The 22,161-nt window shown below is 39.8% G+C and overlaps 2 protein-coding genes across 5 annotated transcripts in view; one reads left to right on the top strand and one right to left on the bottom strand.

The window, feature by feature from the left end:
- The window catches only part of MED12L (mediator complex subunit 12L), a 627,340-nt gene that overhangs the window by 173,760 nt on the left and 431,419 nt on the right, over positions 1 to 22,161 (bottom strand). The window lies entirely within an intron of this gene.
- On the top strand, positions 9,538 to 14,985 carry P2RY12 (purinergic receptor P2Y12). Of its 2 annotated transcripts, XM_056564953.1 has the most exons (3): positions 9,538 to 9,555; positions 9,750 to 9,848; positions 12,550 to 14,985. In XM_056564953.1, the coding sequence occupies exons 2-3, from the start codon at positions 9,836 to 9,838 to the stop codon at positions 13,590 to 13,592; spliced, it is 1,056 nt and encodes a 351-aa protein (XP_056420928.1). In that variant the 5' UTR covers positions 9,538 to 9,555; positions 9,750 to 9,835; the 3' UTR covers positions 13,593 to 14,985. The 2 variants fall into 2 exon arrangements, with proteins under 2 accessions (XP_056420928.1, XP_056420926.1); XM_056564951.1 differs by lacking the exon at positions 9,538 to 9,555 and having other exon boundaries at positions 9,659 to 9,848.

Below are 22,161 nucleotides of genomic sequence, written 5' to 3'. Positions count from 1 at the left end.
GCCACTCTCGTTCATGGCATGTGTTTAGTATATTCAACCTCATTTGTTTGACTTGGACAGGAGTGACACTGTTTCTGGAGAAAAACTTAGACCCTCCTTTCTTTTTATCCTTTCCAATCTTTTTAGAATTATTCCTAAAGATGCACAGAAAAGATAATGGTTATACAACACGTTAGGGGAGAATTATAAAGCTGTCTTATAGTAAGATTTTCTTTGTTGCCCATTTTACCAGAGCAATATAAGAGATGAAAGCTGAGCTCCTGATTGGTGGTCGTTGGTCAATAAACCTAATCTTACTATAAGAAAGCTTGATAATTCTCTAATGTTTATTTTTTATTTTGTTGTCTATTTTTATGTAAAAAAAGAAAAATTAGAACATTTGTAAAATAAAGTTTTATCCCCCTGTATCAATTTCTGTGGGTGAAATAAGCAAAACAAGGTGTTTTTATGCTTCAACAACTTTATTAATGTAAAAAACGATTGCTCTAATGGAGCTCTTTCTGCATTTCCCAAAACATGTACACATGGCTTACAGTAGTTGGGAGGTTGCTGGTGGGATCTATTCATATTAATCTAATGGATATGGACCGTATAAGATCTTGCATGTAATTATATTGGACAGAAAGACTCTCCATATTGTACCCAGTTGAAAAGATTTAGGTTTAAATTAAAAAAGTCTTCACCCCTCTTTTTGGGAGTTTAACTAGGCTAAAGATCTGGTTGCTCTTGGCAACTCATGTGCCGATTGACAAAAAAGTCTGGTTGTTCTGTAGAGTTTGGATATGGAATTTATCTCCGCCTAGTAAAAGCATTACTAGTACTTTTTTTTATCTTTCAGTCGATTGTCAAATAGTTTATTTAAGATAACATTGAGGGCGGGCTAAATGTAAGATTTGTATTTAGAACTAGAATGTAAGGTGTAATAACATTATTAAAGGGTTTATCCAGGAAAAAAAACTTTTATTTATTTATATATATATATATATATATATATATATATATATATATATATATATATATATCTATCAACTGGCTCCAGAAAGTTAAACAGATTTGTAAATTTAAAAATATTAATCCTTTCAGTACTTATGAGCTGCTGAAGTTGAGTCTGATGACTCCTGTCTTGGGAACTGTCCAGTGTAGAAGCAAATCCCCCATAGCAAACCTCTTCTACTCTGTGCAGTTCCCGAGACAAGCAGAGATGTCAGCAGAGAGCACTGTTGTCAGACAGAAAAGAACAACTCAACTTCAACAGCTGATAATTATTGGAAGGATTAATATTTTTTAATAGAAGTAATTTACAAATCTGTTTAACTTTCTGGAGCCAGTTGATATAGAAAAAAATAAAATGTTTTTTTCCTGGAACACCCCTTGAAAGTTGTTAAACTTGGCCATACACATTTTACTAATGCTGGACAACCCTGATAATTTAAGCAGCAGCTGACCAATAAATGTGTATGATGGTCTCCTAGCTGACCACCCATGGGAAATGTTGGGAAAGAGAAGAATTTGGAAGTTGCCTGTCATCTTGTGCCACCAGAGGTGTCTCACAGTGGTTTAAGAATAAAAGGACAGCAATATAAATAATAGTAACACATACACCAGTATTTACCAGGCTATGTTGTATTTCTTTTTAAATAATTTAAGGGGCAACTGCATCACACTTCTCTACACAAGTTTTGATAAATCCCCCATGATTCTAAGACCCAACATCCCCAACAAACAGCTGGTTTTGCTGGAGAAGACTTGTCTAACCAGACGTTTGTTCTACAAATAAATGGACAAGCTATTATATATGGAAGGCCCAATTCCACCTTAGTGGCTCTCCTTTCTAGCTCATCGGAGAGCCATCCACATTTCCTTCTAGGGTGTATGGACAGGATTTGCCTTTGTGAGACAACCCCTTCAAGCTTGTCATAGAGTTGGTAGTGATAACTTAATTTGGCCTAAGATACATGCTAGTGAAAAGAACAAAAAAGTATCAGATATGAAAAATTCCTCCTCCTGAGTTTGCTTAGGGTCATAGATGTAAACATTGACACTGAATGCAAGACTGTCGTCAGCTTGCCCCTCCTGCCTAAATCCCCAGGGTGCTCTGACCTGTCTACGCAGGCTGTCACTTAACAGAGACCACTTTTTCGTCAGCAACCTGGTGAAAACCAGGGTAACACTTAGCCTCCACTTCCAAGTTTGACCCAAAGCCAAACCAGTAATTGGCACAGCGGGTCCACAACTGTTGGGGCATTACACTGGGCTCAAAGTGTGTCAGAGGATGTTAGACCTGGGTCACCTGACTTCCTGTGAACTACAGGGTGACATCATTACCTACCAGATCCCCTACTACTAGCTCCCAGACGCTCCCCCTTCTAGATCTGCATATTGCTGCCATTTCAACAGGATGAGGATATTTAGTAGTTATACACCACTTTTGAGGCTGTTGTCCAACATTTGGTCTTTTTGTTGCATTTTTCAGTTTAAAAAAAAAAAAAATTTTCCAAACATCATAGCAAAAATGTAGAAAGCAACAAACATGGCTTAAAACTCATGCCTGATACATCAATTTAAAAAAAAAGTAAGCAAAAGACATACACAAGAATAGTGTCTACATTATCTTGTAAAAATAGCCTACCTGTATGCTGCATTACATAAGAAAAAAAAATAATTCTTAAAGTTTCTTTTTAACCTAAAAAGTGTTGAATAAAAAACTGATACAAAAGCTGTGTCAACTTGCCAGAAGAGTAGTTTTTTTATACATATGACACCCCTTTTAATAGCAAGCAATTACGGTATATTTAGAGTAGCTATATTATGATCCCACAGTAAAAATTTGCTGATGAAATTCCATTTTATGTGGGAATTTTTGTCCATAATCTTCAAAAATACATCCACAATTTTTTTTGGGTGGGCACATTTTTTTGCTTAGGAAAATGTTCACATAAAGCAAAATACAACAGCAAATTTTACATTGTCTAAATATGTCTGAATTAATTTATCCTGAAAATTTGCAAGTGTATATTTAAATCAAAATGTTTTGTCTGATAATCTTTGTACATTCAGGTGTTTATTATTCACTGATGTTGAATTGTACATATTATCAAATCCGTAAAGTCACCCTTTGGTCAGTCTCTTGATCATAAAAGAAATATCTCAGTGAAAGTGCTTGCAGACGCAAATTATCACAAGCAACTGGTTGTGATGTAATTTTTTTAATTTATTTTTTTCTACCACATTAAAGGATGTTGCACAACACATTTGAGTAATTTTAGTCTTCTTGCTGTTAGTGCAAATATTTAATATGGAACAAGATCATTTAGAGAAGTGATGGATAAAAAAATGTTTCTTGTTAAAAAGGGTCTGATTATTTGGGGAATTTTTTTAACCCCTTAAGGCTAGGTTTCTGGCTTCTTTTTTTTAAACTGCCACTGAAGTTTTTGAGCCAAAGCCAGAAGTGTATTCAAAAGGAATGGGAAAAATAAAGAAAGGACTTATACTTCTTACCACTGGATCCCCTTCTGACCTCACTTTTTTATTGTAAATTTTAAGGAGTTGAAGATTTTATAGGAACAATTTCATGGTGCGTGTATTTGTTTAACAAAAATGTCATTTTTGTGTTACTGCATTCCATGAGATTAAACACTTTTAGTTTGACGTCACGCTCTGCTCCTCAATGCAAGCCTACGGGAGGGGGCGTGACAGCTATCACGCCCCCACCCGTAGGCTTGCATTGAGAAGCGGAGCGTGATATCACACGGGGCTGAGGCGTGACGTCACACACCGCTGGCCCATTGGTCGCCGGTAATCAGACTGGAGCGAACATGCTCCAGGGACTGATTACAAACGGGGTGCCGCGTGCAAGATCACGGGGATCCCCAGCGGCGGGACTCCCGTGATCAGGCATCTTATCCCCTATCCTTTGGGTAGGGGTAAAGATTTCTAAGCACCAGAGAACCCCTTTAAGTTCATCACTCAGTCTCTGAGTTGCCTCAAACAAAGGCTACCATGTTAAGAAAATGCTACTGATATTACTTTAATTATAATAGACTCTTTAAAAATTGCCTTTGTTATGCATGTCAATCAGATATAATATCCAAGAAATAGCATATCAATTTTAAGAAAGGATCACTAACAATAAGCCAACCCAGTTTGGTCCTCCATGAAACAGTTGTCCACAAAGACCTTTTTTGGACAACAGATATACAACAATTGAGTGCATATTAATTACAACAACCGTTTATCAACCAATTAAACCGAGTAACTCAATGACGTTTATCATTGATCTTAAAATTGAAGGGCATTACAGAAGTCACAAGTAAGGGTCTAGTCAAACAGCAGAATTTCCTCTTGTGGAATCCTGCCTTAAATTAAAGCCGATAGACTTTTATGGGATTCCGCAGTCCAGTTCACACTTCTGAATTTCCCCTTGCGGAAATTTAGAAGTGTGAATGGGAGTGTGGAATCCCATAGAGGTCTAACAGCTGTAATTTGAGGCAGAATTCCACAAGCGGATATTCTGCTGTGTGAATAGACCATGAAACTCCTAAAGATGAACCGTTGGCTCTCCTGACATGTCTGCTTCAGTAAGCACTGTTATTCCCCTTGAAATATCAATTTTGGAGCGACTTTTTGGAAAACTCTTTGTTTTGCATTTCTCTTTATTGCCGCTGGTGATAAAAAAGCAGCTGCTGCCAAACACATTAGTATGGTAAACTCTGCTTTGCATGTTGTGCTTCACTATTAGTATAGAACTCTATGCAAAGTATGTACAGGAGCAAGGACTCATGTGGATTGAGGAACTTCCCGTTCCAGTAGGTACAGTACTGCAGTGATTTTTGATTAATGATCACCACTCACTGTATATTTGCTTGGCCAAGTGGGAGTGCACCTGGCCCATCAAATGTACTGCTGTGAGTGTCAATGCATAGAGTTCAGTTTATGCATCACCAGTCACACTTGTCTGTATCACACCTGCTGTGGTGGCATAACGTCACACCCCGTCACCTGTTTGGTAGGGCTACATCTGTATGACTGAATTACATTCTCCAGTTTTAATAGGGTGTTTCTTTGTTCAATCAGTGCAACAATGGATATTCCAAAGCTGCAAAGTTATTTATTCCCAGGGGGAATAAAACAATGTTAAAGGGGTTGTCTGGTGAAAAAACTACTTTTTCCCTATCCACATGGGGATATATGTCTGATTGTGGGGGTGACTGTTGAAACATCCCATTCCCATCTTGGAACAGAGCCCCATCTTAAAGGGGGCCCCCTTTAAGTTTAGGACTGAGACTTTCTCATTCTGAAAATTTGTGTTAGTCTCAGCAGCTGGACCTCTACATGCAAATCTAAACATCTTAGTATGATTCTAGAAACACTTTGTACAGCATATTATTTATATTTTATCCAGCTTCAACTCTATAGAATCATATATCTTAATAGAATGTGGCACAGTTCAATAAATAGTGACATTTCATTTTGGAAGAATTTTAATCATAAAACAGGCTTACTAATGGTTTCAAGACAACCATACACATGAATATTGCTATAAACGGGATTACTGTATGAATGGATATTTGCTTAGTGTAATTACTATTTCAAAGTAAACATATGCAGCTTAAATATGTCAACAAAAGTGGATTGCATTGGCTATTGACTCTTCTGTAGCCTGGGGTGTCATTCCATAATGAAGTATTGTGCACTTCTCTCCACTTGGCTACGACTGTGGAGCAGAAAGAACTTGCACTGAAACCTACCAACAATGTGCATATATTCTAATGAAGATGTCTAAGCCAATGCTTCAACATCGCAGCCAATAAAGGAAGGCAACTATTGCATAGTGTGATGATTGAACTATTACTTAATAATACATGAAATTGTCCAAACCAGTTATTCAAGCATTACTGATTTACCATTACTATCATCTATTCATTGTATACGGGGTAATTAGATGCAATTACTTCTACTACTACTACTACTTCTACTACTACTACTATACTATAACATAGCACATAAAGGTAGACAATCTAGCACTCTTCCAAATAAAAAATAATTTAGGTAAATAAAAAGTTATTAAGATGCTATGATGACTATGGACATGTATCAATCTTGAAAAATGTTACCTGGATGCAGAAGCTGGACTATAGGTAGGAAAAGACAGTGTAGTGACATATGGGGGAGATTCATCAAAACTTGTGCATACGAGAAGTCAACCAGTTGCCCATAGCAACCAATCAAAGCACTTTTCATTTTTGAAAAGGTCTCTGAAAAATAAAAGAAGCGATCCGATTAGTTGCTATGGGCAACTGGTTGACTTCTTCTCAGCACAGGTCTTGATAAATCTGCCCCATAGTCTCTGAAGTGCATAGTAGTGAATAGTTTCCTATCCTCAATGGAATAAACAGTGAATGCAATTGAATGATTGCCTGGTATAGCCCCCCATGGGGACTAAAAAAAAAAGTTTATAAATATGAATAAGCCTCTCCGCTAAAAAAGTTTGAATCACTCCCATTTCCCATTTTTAAAGAAAATAATGTAATAAAAATAAACATATGTGGTATCATTGCATGTGTAAATGTCCAAACTATTAAAATAGAAGGTTAGCTAAACTGCACGGTCGATGGCATACACAATTTATCAACCCATGGAGGTCTGGATATGGAGTCACACTCAAAATCAAAGTGGAAAACCACACTACAGGCTGATCCAACTTTGATGTAATGTCCTTAAAACAAGTCAAAATGAGGCTCAGTAGTGTGTTTGGTCTCCACGTGCCCGTATGACCTCCCTACAATGCCTGGGCATGCTCCTGATGAGGTGGTGGATGGTCTCCTGAGGGATGTCCTCCCAGACCTGGACTAAAGCACCAACTCCTGGACAGTCTGTGGTGCAACGTGGCGTTAGTGGATGGAGCGAGACATGATGTCCCAGATGTGCTCAGGTCTGGGGAACGGGTGGGCCAGTCCATAGCATCAATGCCTTCCTCTTGCAGGAACTGCTGACACACTCCAGCCACATGAAGTCTAGAATTATATTGCATTAAGAGGAACCCAGGGCCAACCGCACCAGCATATCTTTTTCTTCAAAATGTCTTTTTCTTCAACAGGAAATGCTGCCATATAATTACTATTAGCCAATAGCCGTAACGATGTACTTGTACTGAGATTTGTGGTCACCTTAAATTGTTATAATACAAAACTTTTGTTTGAACCTCCCTGACGGTGCCACTAATAAATAAGTGGTAGAAATGCATTTGTGATTCCTATTGGAACAAGTGGGCTGGCAGGGCCCAGCAGAGCCTTACTTGCGCCTTTTATTGTTATGTCAAAAATATGACCACATTGTTCAATATAGGATTTTATTTGGTGTTAGTCTGGTCACACAGGCACGTAACTTTAGGATATTTTAGTGACTTAATAAAAGTTAAATTTTATGCACACCTTAAGCACTATATTGGTTGTTCATTATTATTTAGTTCTTGATACTGGGTGTTGTATTCGCCTAAGCGTGGTTCTACGCAGGACCACCTATCTATGCTGTGCCATTATTTGTTTTGATCACATAGAATGCTTGGAAAGGTCAGAGGCAACAGTAAAGTAAAAAGACTTGCACTATACCACTTCTGGGTGTGGGTCTTGTGCATGAAACCGGGACAAAGCGCGGCACAAAGAATATTACACAGAATGATATCATGGGCTCAAAGGCTAAAAAAAAATCTAGAATTATACAAGGATTTAGCCCAGAACAGACTACAGTTATTTTCCCTAACATGAATACTCAAGTATTTAAAGAGTACCTGTCATCAACAAAAACTTTTAATATGTTGTTCATAATCATTAATGAAGAGATATTGTAATATATCTTCATTAAAAAATATTAATATTTATACCAGTTTTTTCATTTTATACTTTTGGCCACTAGGGGTCACTCTTCTATGCCTGGTCTGCAAGCAGCTTCCTATGCTTTTCATAGTAAGTGTACAGCTTTTAGGACTAATGCTGAAGGGCTCTGGTCCGGAAGTTCAGTATTCTCAGCTCAGGACTCGCTCCCAGCCTGTGAGCTACAAGCCTGCACATGCCTCTCATATAACAGCCAGTCACCTCCCCCTCCCCCCTGCCCCTCACCACACGTTATCTTATACATTGTATTAACTCACTGCACTCCCTGCTCTCTGCCCCCCCGACATTCATCTTAATCACTGCCTCTGTAATTGCTCCCTCAGCCCCTGGTTCTCAGCATTGACTTTTTAGTGCAGAGAGACACAGGAGAGAGAGAGAGAGAGAGAGAGAGAGAGAGAGAGAGAGAGAGACAGGCTGCCATCCCTCACCTGTACTTAGTCTGTATGCACAATGCAGAGCAGTGTTTCCCAACCAGGGTGCCTCCAGCTGTTGCAAAACTACACCTCCCAGCATGTCTGGACAGCTGTTGGCTGTCTGGGCATGCTGGGAGTTGTAGTTTTGCAACAGCTGGAGGTACCCTGGTTGGGAAACACTGCTGCAGAGGGAGAGCAGCATACAGGAAGACTTGCAGAAGCAGAGTCCCAGCCAAGCTTCATGTGACATCATGCCTGCCGGGACCCGCCACCTTCCACCCCTCAGAAAGTCAGTGTTCCTGAGCTAATGAAGAGGGATAAAAAAAGGTATTTCCACTGCGTTTTAAACCTCAATAAACACAGGGATAGGCATAGTTAGAGAAGGGGACAGATGGGAAGGGGGATCAGGGAAAGTTTAGATGATGACAGGTACTCTTTAATAAAGAATACGTAAAGCATACCTGTCATATTACATAAAAAATGCATATATCAATGTTAGTAGCTTGCATGAAAATGCTTTATATGTGTTCTTAAGTGTCTAGCTTCTGTATTTAGCTCATAAGTCCTTCTATACTGTTGCTCACTGATTCAAACAAGAAAGGGGCATGTTCAGGCAAGCATTGAACCACCCTTTACTAACTTTGCATACATTTCCTCCCTGAGTCTGCTGTGCTGTGCTAATTCTCCTTAACCAATCACTACAAGCTGCTCTGTAACCCCCTCCTCTTTGATTTCATGCTGCAGTCTGGCTGCCAGGAAAAGAGAGAGCACAGAGGAGTGCTAGTGCCGTCCTCACTTCCTGGACATTGTCCCAGCCTTTGCTTCAGCTGGGACAAAGATGATGCAGCAGCCGGATAGGATTATGTTCTTGATGGTAGGGGGACCCCTAGTGGTCTTTTTAAAAAGCCATGAATTCTATAAAAAGATCATTTTTTTTATAAAGTTACATAGTTACATAGTTACATAGTTAGTACGGTCGAAAAAAGACATATGTCCATCAAGTTCAACCAGGGAATTAAGGGATAGGGGTGTGGCGCGATATTGGGGAAGGGATGAGATTTTATATTTCTTAAAAATATTTTTTAAAAAGGTTAATGTTTTGCCATAATGTACAACAAAGATTTTTTATTCCGACAGTGCCCATTTAACAATACTGTTTGTAAGCTTTAGTCTCTCTTGCATTGCATACGGTGTATATGTTCATGGGATTTTACTATTAATAAGGAACTTATCTTCTGTATTTTTTCAGCTAAGTAAGTAAAAGCAGAAGTGTATATGTCTTCATCTGGAACAGAAACTGAAAAGTAAAATGTGTAGCCCTTATTAGTTCTGTATAGCACAGACCTCCCATTTATATATTTAAAGCCTGAAGTAGTAGCTCTGTACTTAATAGATTATAGTCAAGTTGTTCCTATGGAAGAATCATTAGACTGCATTTATTTTATAGCTTTCCGAATGAAAACAAATGAATACATCCTGACCCCATGACCAACACATCAGCTTTGTTACAAAAAGAACAAAAGAAGTGTAACCATGGAATATTCAGGTAGGTTTATTTATTATTATTCTATAGGATGTGAAGAAGAGGTGTCAGTCTGATGTGGGAAACCTCCAGTTCTAAATTAGCTACAGGGCTATTTGTCTTTTTATATTGTATCTATTATCTTTTCGCCTGAGACAAACGCTCAATAATTTGCATGTGTATATTGAGCAATGTGGTTAAATGTTGTTTTTTGTTTGTTTTTTTATTAACCGGTAGCTGCATGCTTAGCTTCCCACAACACAACATCTGATTACTCAATTCTAACCACATTAAAATGTAGCAGAATGCATCAAGAGACTGCTGACTATCTTCTTTGATATTATATACAAAGCTCTATGTATTAATATTATATGCAACAAAACTGTAAGAAAAGTAAAAGTTGGGTTGAGTTAACTAAAAGAAAAATATGAGTCAACTATTTGCATCACCTTTTTGATTAACTTTAAAGGAGAACTCCAGAATATAAAAATTGTTGCCCATACTGCCGGCAGTAAAAAAAATAAAGATGTACATACCTTCCTCCGCTCCTCCGAGTCCTCCGGTAACCTGCTCCGGTCTCCGCCGCGATCCACTTCCTGGTTGTTGGTGGTCGGCGAATCATACTGCGCTCAGCCAATCACCAGCCACAGTGAAGTCCGACTAGGCCGGGGATAGGCTGAGCGGCAGTGTGAGAACGCTTCAGGACACAAAATCCTTCACTACACCGGCACCTGCTGCCAGGGCCGAAAGCGTCACATTGCTGCTCAGCCTATCGCCAGCCGAGTCGGGACTTTGCTGCGGCTGGTGATTGGCTGAGTGCAATAAGACTCTCTGACTACCGGCAACCAGAAAGAGGATCACGGCGGAGACCGGAGCCGGTTACCGGAGGCCCCGGGGGAGCGGAGGAAGGTATTTACATCTTTATTTTTTTTTTACTGCGGGCAGTATGGGGAACAATTTTTATATTCTGGAGTTCTCCTTTAACTAAACCAATTTTTGTTCAACTAATTAGACTTATTGTCAATTTGAAGACCACAGTTTAAGGTTAAGAATACTTATCCTACTTTTGTTTGAATATTTAGAGTTTATGAGGGACATTTTTTATTGTGTGTCTTTAGAAAGTGAGTTTTGAAGTCATTAATTTTCGCTTTGGTTTTGCTTAAAGGACATCTCCAGCAAAAGACAACATATTCCTATCCACAGGATAAGGGATAAGTTTCTGATGGGGGGGGGGGGGGGTCCAAGCTTGCAAGCTTGTCACCCACTCACACATCTCCCTCCCGCCTGAGCCACATGACTACAACTCCCAGCATTCCCTTACAGCAAGGACATGCTGGGAGTTGTAGTTGTGCGGTGTGCAGGCCTCGGGTGATAGATGCGGGTGGCCGGTGGGGAGCTTAGCCTGCCGGGAACCTTGAATATAATACTACGGCATTGTCATTTCATATTCCCCACCTGGAGCTGTGATTGGCTGAGGGGTTTCGGCCAATAACAGCTTCAGGAGGGAAATATGAAACTACAGTGCCGTAGTTTCATATTCATGGTAGCCAGCCGGAGAGCAGAGTGCTTGTCACCTGCCCATACCACACAAGGGCATGCTGGGATTTGTAGTCATGCGGCTCAGGTCACACGCGTTCCGCTAACATGAACAGGAAACTACGCCCGCTGGCATGTATCACCCGCTGCCCCCGCATACACCCACCGCCCGCAATATGCCACCATCTTGCCCCCCGCTAGCTGCTGCAAGACTACAACTCCCAGCATGTCCTCACTGTAAGGGCATGCTGGGGGTTGTAGTCTTACAACAGTGGGTGGTATATGCAGGCAGCTAGTAATAAATGCGGGTGGCGGGTGATAGATGTGGGCGGTGGGTGATGGATGCAGGCGGGCAGAGGGTGTTAGATGTGGGCAACTTTTTGGTGTAGATTCAAGACTTTTTAGGCTGTTTGCGACTTTTTGTGTGACTTTTTAACAAAAGCAGTTAGTAAATCCCTGCCTACAGCTAAGTAAAAAACAGATCTCATGTAGAACAGCTGGATTGTGAGAAATCGCGCAGGTCGGCGTGCCACTAAAAGTCGCACAAAAGTCGCACGTGCAAAACAGATCTCATGTAAAACAGCTGGATTGTGAGAAATTGCGCAGGTCGGCGTGCCACTGAAAGTCGCACAAAAGTAGCACGTGCAACTTTTTTGTGACAAATATACACCAAAAATCCCTTGATAAATTCCCCCCAAAATCCTTACAACCAGACATGTAAGTTGTAGCTTCTGGGCCGATGCAATATCTGCAACATGGCCCCATATGCCAGTTATTATACCGGTTTCTTATGGGGCAGATGTGCCTTGGGGCCCCCTTAGACACCAGGGCACTACTACCTGCCACTATAGTTACTCCCCTGCTTACAATATATACATGCAATGAAAACTGAGAACACAGTGCACATCCACTTTTTTTTCTGGCAGTTTTTGGAAAATTGCCACTGCAGTTTTTGAGCCAAAGCCAGAAATGTATTCAAAAGGAATAGGACATATAAAGGAAGGACTTACACTTTTCCTCCCTTATGGATCCACTTCTGACTTTGACTCAAAAACTGCAGTGGCAGATATAAAAAAAACTGCCAGAAAAGAAAACCAAGTGGAAACTTAGCCTCAAGAGGATACATTTGTATATTCACCATGCTGAAAAAGAAATAAATAATTAGAAAAAACTGTCTTTTTGTCTTTAGGATTTGGAGATCTGGGGATAACCCTTAAGCAATCTAATATTACTACTCATGGAAGTAATATCACATGCTCCAGAGATAGCCGGGTCAACCAAGTGCTCTTCCCCGTGGCCTATTCCATTCTCTTCATTGCTGGATCATTAATGAACGGCTTAGCAATTATTGTGTTTTTCCAGTTACCAAGTAAATCTAATTTCATAATTTTTCTGAAAAACTCAGTTATATCGGATACTTTAATGATCATGACATTTCCCTTCAAGATTCTAGGAGACGCAAAACTTGGACTTTGGCCACTGAAAGGATTTGCTTGTCGATTTACCTCAGTGGTATTCTATTTCACCATGTACATAAGTATCATCTTCCTTGGCCTTATCACTATAGATCGATATCAGAAAACCGTGAAACCTTTTCACAACTCCTGTACGAAGAATCTGCTTTCAGCCAAGATCTTGTCAGCTTCAATATGGATCATCATGTTTCTCCTTTCATTACCCAATATGATTTTAACTAACAAGACATTGACGCCCAAAAGTGTCCGGAGCTGCGCAAAGCTTAAGTCTAAATTTGGACTGACTTGGCATGAAATAGTGAACTACACGTGCCAGATCATTTTCTGGGTAACATTTGTCATTATAGTGGTATGTTATCTCCTCATAACCAAAAAGCTATTTGAGTCATATAAAAGGACTAGAAGGGAACAAACACAATCCAGAAAAAAAGTGAACGTGAAGGTTTTTATTATCATTGGGGTATTTTTCATTTGTTTTGTTCCATACCATTTTGCAAGGATCCCCTATACATTAAGTCAAACACGGGATGTGTTCCAGTGCTCGGCTCATTTTACTCTTTTCTATGTGAAAGAAAGTACTTTGTTCCTGTCATCCATGAATGCCTGTCTGGATCCCTTCATCTACTTTTTTCTCTGCAGATCATTTCGGAACACATTAATAACTATGTGGAGGAGAAAACAGGGGTGCTTCCTGGCTTATACCCGACGGAGGGCAACTAAACGATTCAACATAAGTAGTGCTGAAACAAAGATATGACTTATTAAGCAACATACTTTTACATAGTAGAACTCTAAGTTTGGATTAAAATGATAAATAATGCTTGTTAAATGTTAAGTATAATTTTTGGTGTGAACAAACAGATGCATATCTAAATGTTTGTCGAAATATTTTTGATTATATGATATCCCAATTAAAAAGAATACAATGCATGATATCCTATCTTGAGACAGTTTTTAGGTCTAGTTACATGGACATTATAATAGGGGTGTAGATTTGTTTTGAAAAAATGTCCCCACATTTGGATTTTTGTTGCATTTTTGCTATGTTTTTTTGTTTACTTAATGAGTCCAAAGTTTTTTTTATATTATTTTATAGCCTTGGATGACCTTATTCTAATTGTATTATTAATTTCTTGCTAAGTCCTCCTTCCCCATTCTCAATATATAGGTGTTTTAATATTTGGTTGACTACCATAGTCAGATGGGTGGAAGCTAAAGGTTGGATGTTTTAGTAGGAGGCTAGGAGGGGGGGGGGGGGTAACTCATGTTCATGGGGTCATGAAGCTCCTTATCACTCCTCCTAAGCCTAACATTTACACCCCACTTTGCAATAAAGTTCCCACCCAGCTGAATATTCAGTAAAACATATTGATAGTCACCCAAATGGTAAAAACCTCTATATGTACGGAGCAGAGGGCATAGCAAAAAAGTACAGAAAAAACACAGAATTGGGGCATCCTCTGTTATTCTCCTTGAAATGTAGAAAAATGTTGAAATCTGAATGCTACCAATTGAAGGATTATCACACTATTCAGTCAGTGCTGACAAGGTCATTTTAATACTACATATTTTCTGTGCGGATTTCCACTGAAGAAAACACATTGCAGCAGACTCCCATTGTTTTCAATAGGATCCTGCTGCACCATTCACACTATGAAATTTCGGACAGCTGACTCTACCGAAAGAATTAACATGTTTATTCTTTCATACGAAAGCACCCGGAAATGCATTGCTGTCTATGGCGCATTTTGAAGCAGTCCTAGTGCCGGCTTGTTTTGCTGGCTCCCGCTACAGATGGATTCTCTGCCCGGAATATCCTCAGACAGAGATTCAGTAGTGTGAATGAGCCTTTAAACTAGTTTGGACCCAACTGTTAATGTATTCATAAATATTAAGGAAAAAGAAAAGAGGATCGGCACATAGTTATAAGAAAAAATGTTCCAGAGTTGTTATTTCATAAAGTGTACAAATATATACAGTATTTATATGTCAAAGTAGTGATAGGTTATCTTTAATCCAGATAGTTTTATGGCCAAATGTAGGTTCCAAAATAGGTGCCTCCTGGTAAATTGCAGATTTTAATTAAACATTCATCTACTACTTTATTGCCGGTCTATATTGGAGTTCATTTACTAGTAATAAATAATGCCAATTTTCTGGTGTAATTTTATTGAAAAGAATAGCATTACCACTTAATTTCATAATTATTAACCCCCATCACCTTTTTATAATATTTACCACATGAAAGGGTTTTCAAGGTTTATTTGGATGGTGTAGTCTTAATATATGTCATCAATATCAGGTCAATGAGGATCCAAATTCTAGCATCTCCCCTGATCAACTGAATAAAGGGTCCACTGCACTAATGTGAGCAGTGCAGCCTTTTTACTTTCTACCAGACACACTGCCATACATTCTCTAGTAGCTGTACGTGATATTGCTGCTTGTCCCATTCACTTCTATGGGACGAGGGGCAATACCAGATACAGCTGGTATGGATTGTACAGCATTGTGTTTGGTGGGATGTGTAGAGGCCACAGCATACACATAGACTTCTGAAGCTGCCAGAAGTTAGAGCTTCACTTATCTGATATTGATGGCCTATATTTAATCGTTCAGGATGCAGGGCATATGGGTACGCCCTTGCGTCCTGGTACTTAAGGACGCAGGGTGTACCTGTATGCCCTGGTCCTGTTACCGGTGTTTGAAGCATGCTCATGAGCTGAACATGCTTCAAACCCAGTGAGTCTCGACTGCTATCAGCATGGCATCGCCGATCACGCTGATGCCTGGCATTAACCCCTTAGACACAGGGATCAAAGTTGGTTGCGGCATCAATAATTCAGGGTTAACCCGCCGGTTAGCTCAGTGGAACTGAACGAGACCATCGCAGTAATTTTGCATTCAGCAGCTAATAAGTACTGGAATGATTATGATTTTTTAATAGAAGTAATTTACAAATATGTTTAACTTTCTGCCACCAGTTGATTTAAAAGAAAAAAGGTTTTCACCGGAGTACCCCTTTAACGACGCAGGATGCATATTTACGTTCTGCGCCAGCTCCAGCGATATGAAGCGGGGTCACGCTGCGACCCCGCATCACATCGCGTCGGTCCCGGCGCTCATCAACGGCCGGGACCTGCGGCTAATACCACACATCGCTGATCGCGGCGATGTGTGGTATTAACCCTTTAGAAGCGGTGGTCAAAGCTGACCGCCGTTTCTAAAGCGAAAGTGAAAGTATCCCGGCTAGTCAGTCGGGCTGTTCGGGACCGCCGCGGTGAAATTGCGGTATCCCGAACAGCTTGCAGGGCACCGGGAGGGCCCTTACCTGCCTCCTCGGTGTCCGATCGATGAATGACTGCTCCGTGCCTGAGATCCAGGCAGGAGCAGTCAAGCGCCGATAACGCTGATCACAGACGTGTTAATACACGCCAGTGATCAGCATAGGAGATCAGTGTGTGCAGTGTTATAGGTCCCTATGGGACCTATAACAATGCAAAAAAAAGTTAAACAAAAGGGTTAATAAAGGTCATTTAACCCCTTCCCTAATAAAAGTTTGAATCACCCCCCTTTTCACATAAAAAAAATAAAACAGTGTAAATGAAAATAAAAATAAACATATGTTTTATCGCCGCGTGCGTAAATGTCCGAACTATAAAAACATATTGTTAATTAAACCGCACAGTCAATGGCGTACGCGCCAAAAAATTCCAAAGTCCAAAAAAGCGTATTTTGGACACTTTTTATACCATTAAAAAATGAATAAAAAGTGATCAAAAAGTCCGATCAAAACTAAAATCATATCGATAAAAACGTCAGATCACGGCGCAAAAAATGAGCCCTCATACCGCCCTGTAGGTGGAAAAAAAAAAAAGTTATAGGGGTCAGAAGATGACATTTTTAAACATATAACTTTTCCTGCGTGTAGTTATGATTTTTTCCAGAAGTACGACAAAATCAAAGATATATAAGTAGGGAAACATTTTAACCATATGGACCTACAGAATAATGATAAGGTGTCATTTTTACCAAAATATGCACTGCGTAGAAACGGAAGCCCCCAAAAGTTAAAAAATTGCGTTTTTTCTTCGATTTTGTCGCACAATGATTTTTTTTTCCATTTTGTTGTGAATTTTTGGGTAAAATGACTAATGTCATTGGAAAGTAGAATTGGTGATGCAAAAATAAGCCAAAATATGGATTCTTAGGTGGAAAATTGAAAGGGTTATGATTTTTAAAAGGTAAGGAGGAAAAAACGAAAGTGCAAAGTCCTTAAGGGGTTAAGCATACTAATTTACTAATGTAGTTATAATTTTTTTTAAGTAGAAAATAAAATAAAACCTACATACATTGGGTATCCTAGTAACTGTATGGACCTACAGAATAAAGTCCTTAAGGGGTTGGGGATAGGCGATCAATAAAATAAATCCTGAGAAATCCCCTTAAATGGACACTGTCCAAAAACTTTTCATATGTTGCTACTGATTAAAATTTAAGACCTTTTGTTACATGGTTGTTTAACATTTTTGAATATTTCATAAAGAAAATGGCTCCTGAAAATCCCACTAGGGGTCCCCATATTGGGACACTAAGCAGTCCTGCAGCAGCATCAGGCTTGTTCATGAGTCATCGGCAAGAGATGAGTAATTTTCATAACAAATATAGGCGATAGAGGCATAAAAATGTTACAAAGAATGTATACTTTTCCTTTAACCCCTTAACGACGCAGGACGTATATTTACGTCCTGCGCCGGCTATCGTGATATGAAGCGGGATCGCGCCGCGATCCCGCATCATATCGCGTCGGTCCGCCGCTTCTAAAGCGAAAGTGAAAGCATCCCGGCTAGTCAGTCGGGCTGTTCGGGACTGCCACGGTGAAATTGCGGTGTCCCGAACAGCTGACCGGACACCGGGAGGGCCCTTACCTGCCTCCTCGGTGTCCGATCGACGAATGACTGCTCCGTGCCTGAGATCCAGGCAGGAGCAGTCAAGCGCCGATAACACTGATCACAGGCGTGTTAATACTCGCCTGTGATCTGTGTAAAAGATCAATGTGTGCAGGGTTATAGGTCCCTATGGGACCTATAACACTGCAAAAAAGAAAGTAAAAAAAAAGGATTAATAAAGGTCATTTAACCCCTTCCCTAATAAAAGTTTGAATCACCCCCCTTTTCCCATAAAAAAAATATAACAGTGTAAAAAAAAAAAATAAATAAACATATGTGGTATCGCCGCGTGCATAAATGTCCGAACTATAAAAATATATAATTAATTAAACTGCACGGTCAATGGCGTATGCGCAAAAAAATTCCAAAGTCCAAAAAAGCGTATTTTGGTCACTTTTTATACCATTAAAAAATTTTTTTTTTTTTTTTCGTTTCGCCGTGCATTTTTGGGTAAATTGACTAATGTCACTGCAAAGGAGAATTGGCGACGCAAAAAATAAGCCATAATATGGATTTTTAGGTGGAAAATTGAAAAGGTTATGATTTTTAAAAGGTAAGGAGGAAAAAACAAAAGTGCAAAAACGGAAAAACCCTGAGTCCTTAAGGGGTTAAGAAAAGCGTTTTTCAGCTGTCTCAGATACAACTTGGGGTACAATGGCTTGCTGGAAACCCAAAAAGCAGTAACAATATTTTACTATCCAATTAAGTATTTCAATGAAGACTCATATTTGGTTAAAAAGTTTATTGTAATAATCGATAATGAGATGCCTCCACTATGCCATGAAAGGAATAGAATTCCAAGCTTTATCCGGCTTTATCAAATACTATATGATTTTTATACATTTGCATTTATATTCTGAATGTTCTTTAACCCCTTATCCCTTAATGGACCGGGGGTTTTTCCGTTTTTGGATTTTCGTTTTTTCCTCCTTACCTTTTAAAAATCATAACCCTTTCAATTTTGCACCTAAAAATCTAAATGATGGCTTATTTTTTGCGCCACCAATTCTACTTTGCAGTGACATCAGTCATTTTACCCAAAAATCTACAGCAAAATGGGGAAAAAAATCATTGTGCGAAGAAATTGAAGAAAAAAACGCCATTTTGTAACTTTTGGGGGCTTCCGTTTCTACACAGTCATTTTCAGTAAAAAAGACACATGATCTTTATTCTGTAGGTACATACGATTAAAATGATACCCTACGTTTATCGGTTTGATTTTGTCGTACTTTATACGTTTAAATTGTCATCTTCTGACCCCTATAACTTTTTAATTTTTCTGCGTATGGGGCGGTATGAGAGCTTGTTTTTGCACCGTGATCTGATGATTTTAGCGGTACCATTTTTGTATTGATCGGACTTTTTGATTGCTTTTTATTCATTTTTTCATGATTTAAAAAGCGACCAAAAATACGTTATTTTGGACTTTGGAATTTTTTTGCACGTACGCCATTGACCGTGCGGTTTAATTAATTAGCTATTTTTTTAGTTGTATAGTTTGGTCATTTACACACGCGACGATACCACATATGTTTATATTTATTTTTATTTACATGGTGTTTTTTTTTTAATGGGAAAAGGGGGGTGATTTGAACTTTTATTATTTTATTATTCACTTTTTTTACACTTTTTTTTTGCAATGTTATAGCTCCCATAGGGACCTATAACACTGCACACACTGATTGCTAGCACTGTTCACTGCAAAGGCTTAGCTTTGCAGTGATCAGTGTTTTCGGCGGTCAATTGCTCAAGCCTGCATCTCAGGCTTGGAGCAATCAATCGCCCAAGGGACATGCCGGAGGCAGGTAAGAGGACCTCCGCTCGTGTGCCAGCTGATCGGGACACCACATTTTCACTGCGGTGGTCCCGATCAGCCCCACTGAGCAGCCGGGCAGCTTTCACTTTCGTTTTAGACACTGCGTTCAACTTTGAACGCCGCATCTAAAGGGTTAATAGCGCACGGCACCGCGATCGCTGCCGCGCGCTATTAGCCCTGGGTCCCGGCTTCAGATACATGCCGGGACCGACCCGATATGACGCGGGGTCACCGCGTGACCCCGCGTTATATCGCGGGAGCCGTCCAAGGACGTAAATATACATCCTTGGTCGTTAAGGGGTTAAAGAGAATCTGACATCCTGTTCATCTGCACTAAACCCAATATACTGGGTTATAGTGCGGGTTAACAGCTTTACAAAGTATTTACTTACTTATGGCACTATAATCTTCCTGCTGTACAGTGCTCAAGTGCACAATGGAGGCAGGGAGCAAGATTACCCAGAGTCTACGTTTTAAGCTCAAGAGAGAGCGAAACGCGTCAGTTTACTACAGTCCTGTGATGTCTGTTTCCTTGCTATGGCATGAATAAAAGTGATCTTTTAGAGCATACCTGGTGCCGGACAATCCTTCCTTTTCAGCTTCCCTGCTTCATCCATATTATCCTTCCGGCCAGCTACCGGTATTAATATACTAATGAATGCCAAGGGTGAGCACACAGAGAGCAAAACAGATTTAAAGGGGTGTTCCAGGAATTAGTTTTACAGGGAAAATAAAAACATACACCACCTATGTACGCACAGTTTACACTTATGAGAGGTGGACAATACACTCCGCTTAACCCCTTAACGACCAAGGACATATATTTACGTCCTTGGCCGGCTCCCACGCTATAACGCGGGGTCACGCGGTGACCCCATGTCATATAGGGTCGGTCCTGGCATGTATCTGATGCCGGGACCCGGGGCTAATAGCGCACGGCAGCGATCACGGTGCTGCACGCTATTAACCCTTTAGACGAGGCGTTCAAAGTTGAACGCCGCATCTAAACCGAAAGTGAAAGCTGCCCGGCTGCTCAGCGGGGCTGATCGGGACTACCGCAGTGAAAATGCGGTGTCCCGATCAGCTGGAACACGAGTGGAGGTCTTCTTACTTGCCTCTGGCATGTCCCCTCGGCGATTGATTGCTCCAAGCCTGAGATGCAGGCTTGAGCAGTCGACCGCCGATAACGCAGATCATTGCAAAGCTATGGCTTTGCAGTGAACAGTGCTGGCAATCAGTGTTTGCAGTGTTATAGGTCCCTATGGGAGCTATAACACTGCAAAAAAAAAAGTGTAAAAAAAAAAGTTAATAAATGTGATTTAACCCTTTCATTAATAAAAGTTCAAATCACCCCCCCTTTTCCCATAAAAAAACACCATGTAAATAAAAATAAATATAAACATATGTGGTTTTCCGCATGCGTAAATGTCCGAACTATAAAAATATATCATTAATTAAACCGCACGGTCAAAGGCGTACGCGCAAAAAATTCCAAAGTCCAAAATAATGTATTTTTGGTCGCTTTTTATATCATGAAAAAATGAATAAAAAGCAAAAAAGTCCAATCAATAAAAAAATAGTACCGCTAAAAACTTCAGATCACGGTACAAAAAATGAACCTTCATATCGCCCCATATGCGGAAAAATAAAAAAGTTATAGGGGTCAGAAGACAATTTTAAACGTATACATTTTTCTGCATGTAGTTATGATTTTTTACAGAAGTACAACAAAATCAAACCTATAAAAGTAGGGTATCATTTTATCCGTATGGACCTACAGAATAAAGATCAAGTGTCATTTTTACCGAAAAATTTACTGCGTAGAAATGGAAGCCCCCAAAAGTTACAAAATGGGTTTTTTTCTTCAATTTCATCGCACAATGATTTTTTTCCGTTTTGCCATAGATTTTTGGGTAAAATGACTGATGTCACTGCAAAGTAGAATTAGTGGCGCAAAAAATAAGCCATCATCTGGATTTTTACGTTCAAAATTGAAAGGGTTATGATTTTTAAAAGGTGAGGAGGAAAAAATTGAAAGTGCAAAAACGGAAAAACCTGTGGTCCTTAAGGGGTTAAAACTGCATTAGGCCACAAAAGCAAGGGTGAAGCTTTGGCTGGCCTTTCACAGTAACTAGGCTCAAATTAGTTATACAGGGGAAAAAACGTACACCACCTATGTATGCACAGGTTACTTTTTGTGCTCACCCTAACTGGCCCCTGTTAGCTTTACAAGTATTGTACACCCAACTGCAGCAGTACAGAATCACTGTGTAGTAGAGCCCAGCACAGTATTATTATGCACTAATAGGTGACAATGGCTTTTAGTGCTCAGCCTAACTGGCCCCTATGAGCTTTAGAGTTGCTGTACACCACTGCAGCAGTACAGAATCACTGTGTAGTAGAGCCCAGTACAGTATTATTATGCACTAATAGGTGACAATGGCTTTTAGTGCTCAGCCTAACTGGCCCCTGGAGCTTTAGAGTTTCTGTACACCCCACTGCAGCAGTAGAGTCACTGTGTACTTTCTCTCTCTCTCTCTCTCTCTCTCTCTGTCAGTGCT

Source organism: Hyla sarda, chromosome 3 (assembly GCF_029499605.1).
Source record: "Hyla sarda isolate aHylSar1 chromosome 3, aHylSar1.hap1, whole genome shotgun sequence".
Taxonomy (NCBI): Eukaryota; Metazoa; Chordata; class Amphibia; order Anura; family Hylidae; genus Hyla; species Hyla sarda.
The sequence above is the reverse complement of the archived record's forward strand: the minus strand, read 5'-3'. Positions and strand labels throughout refer to the sequence as shown.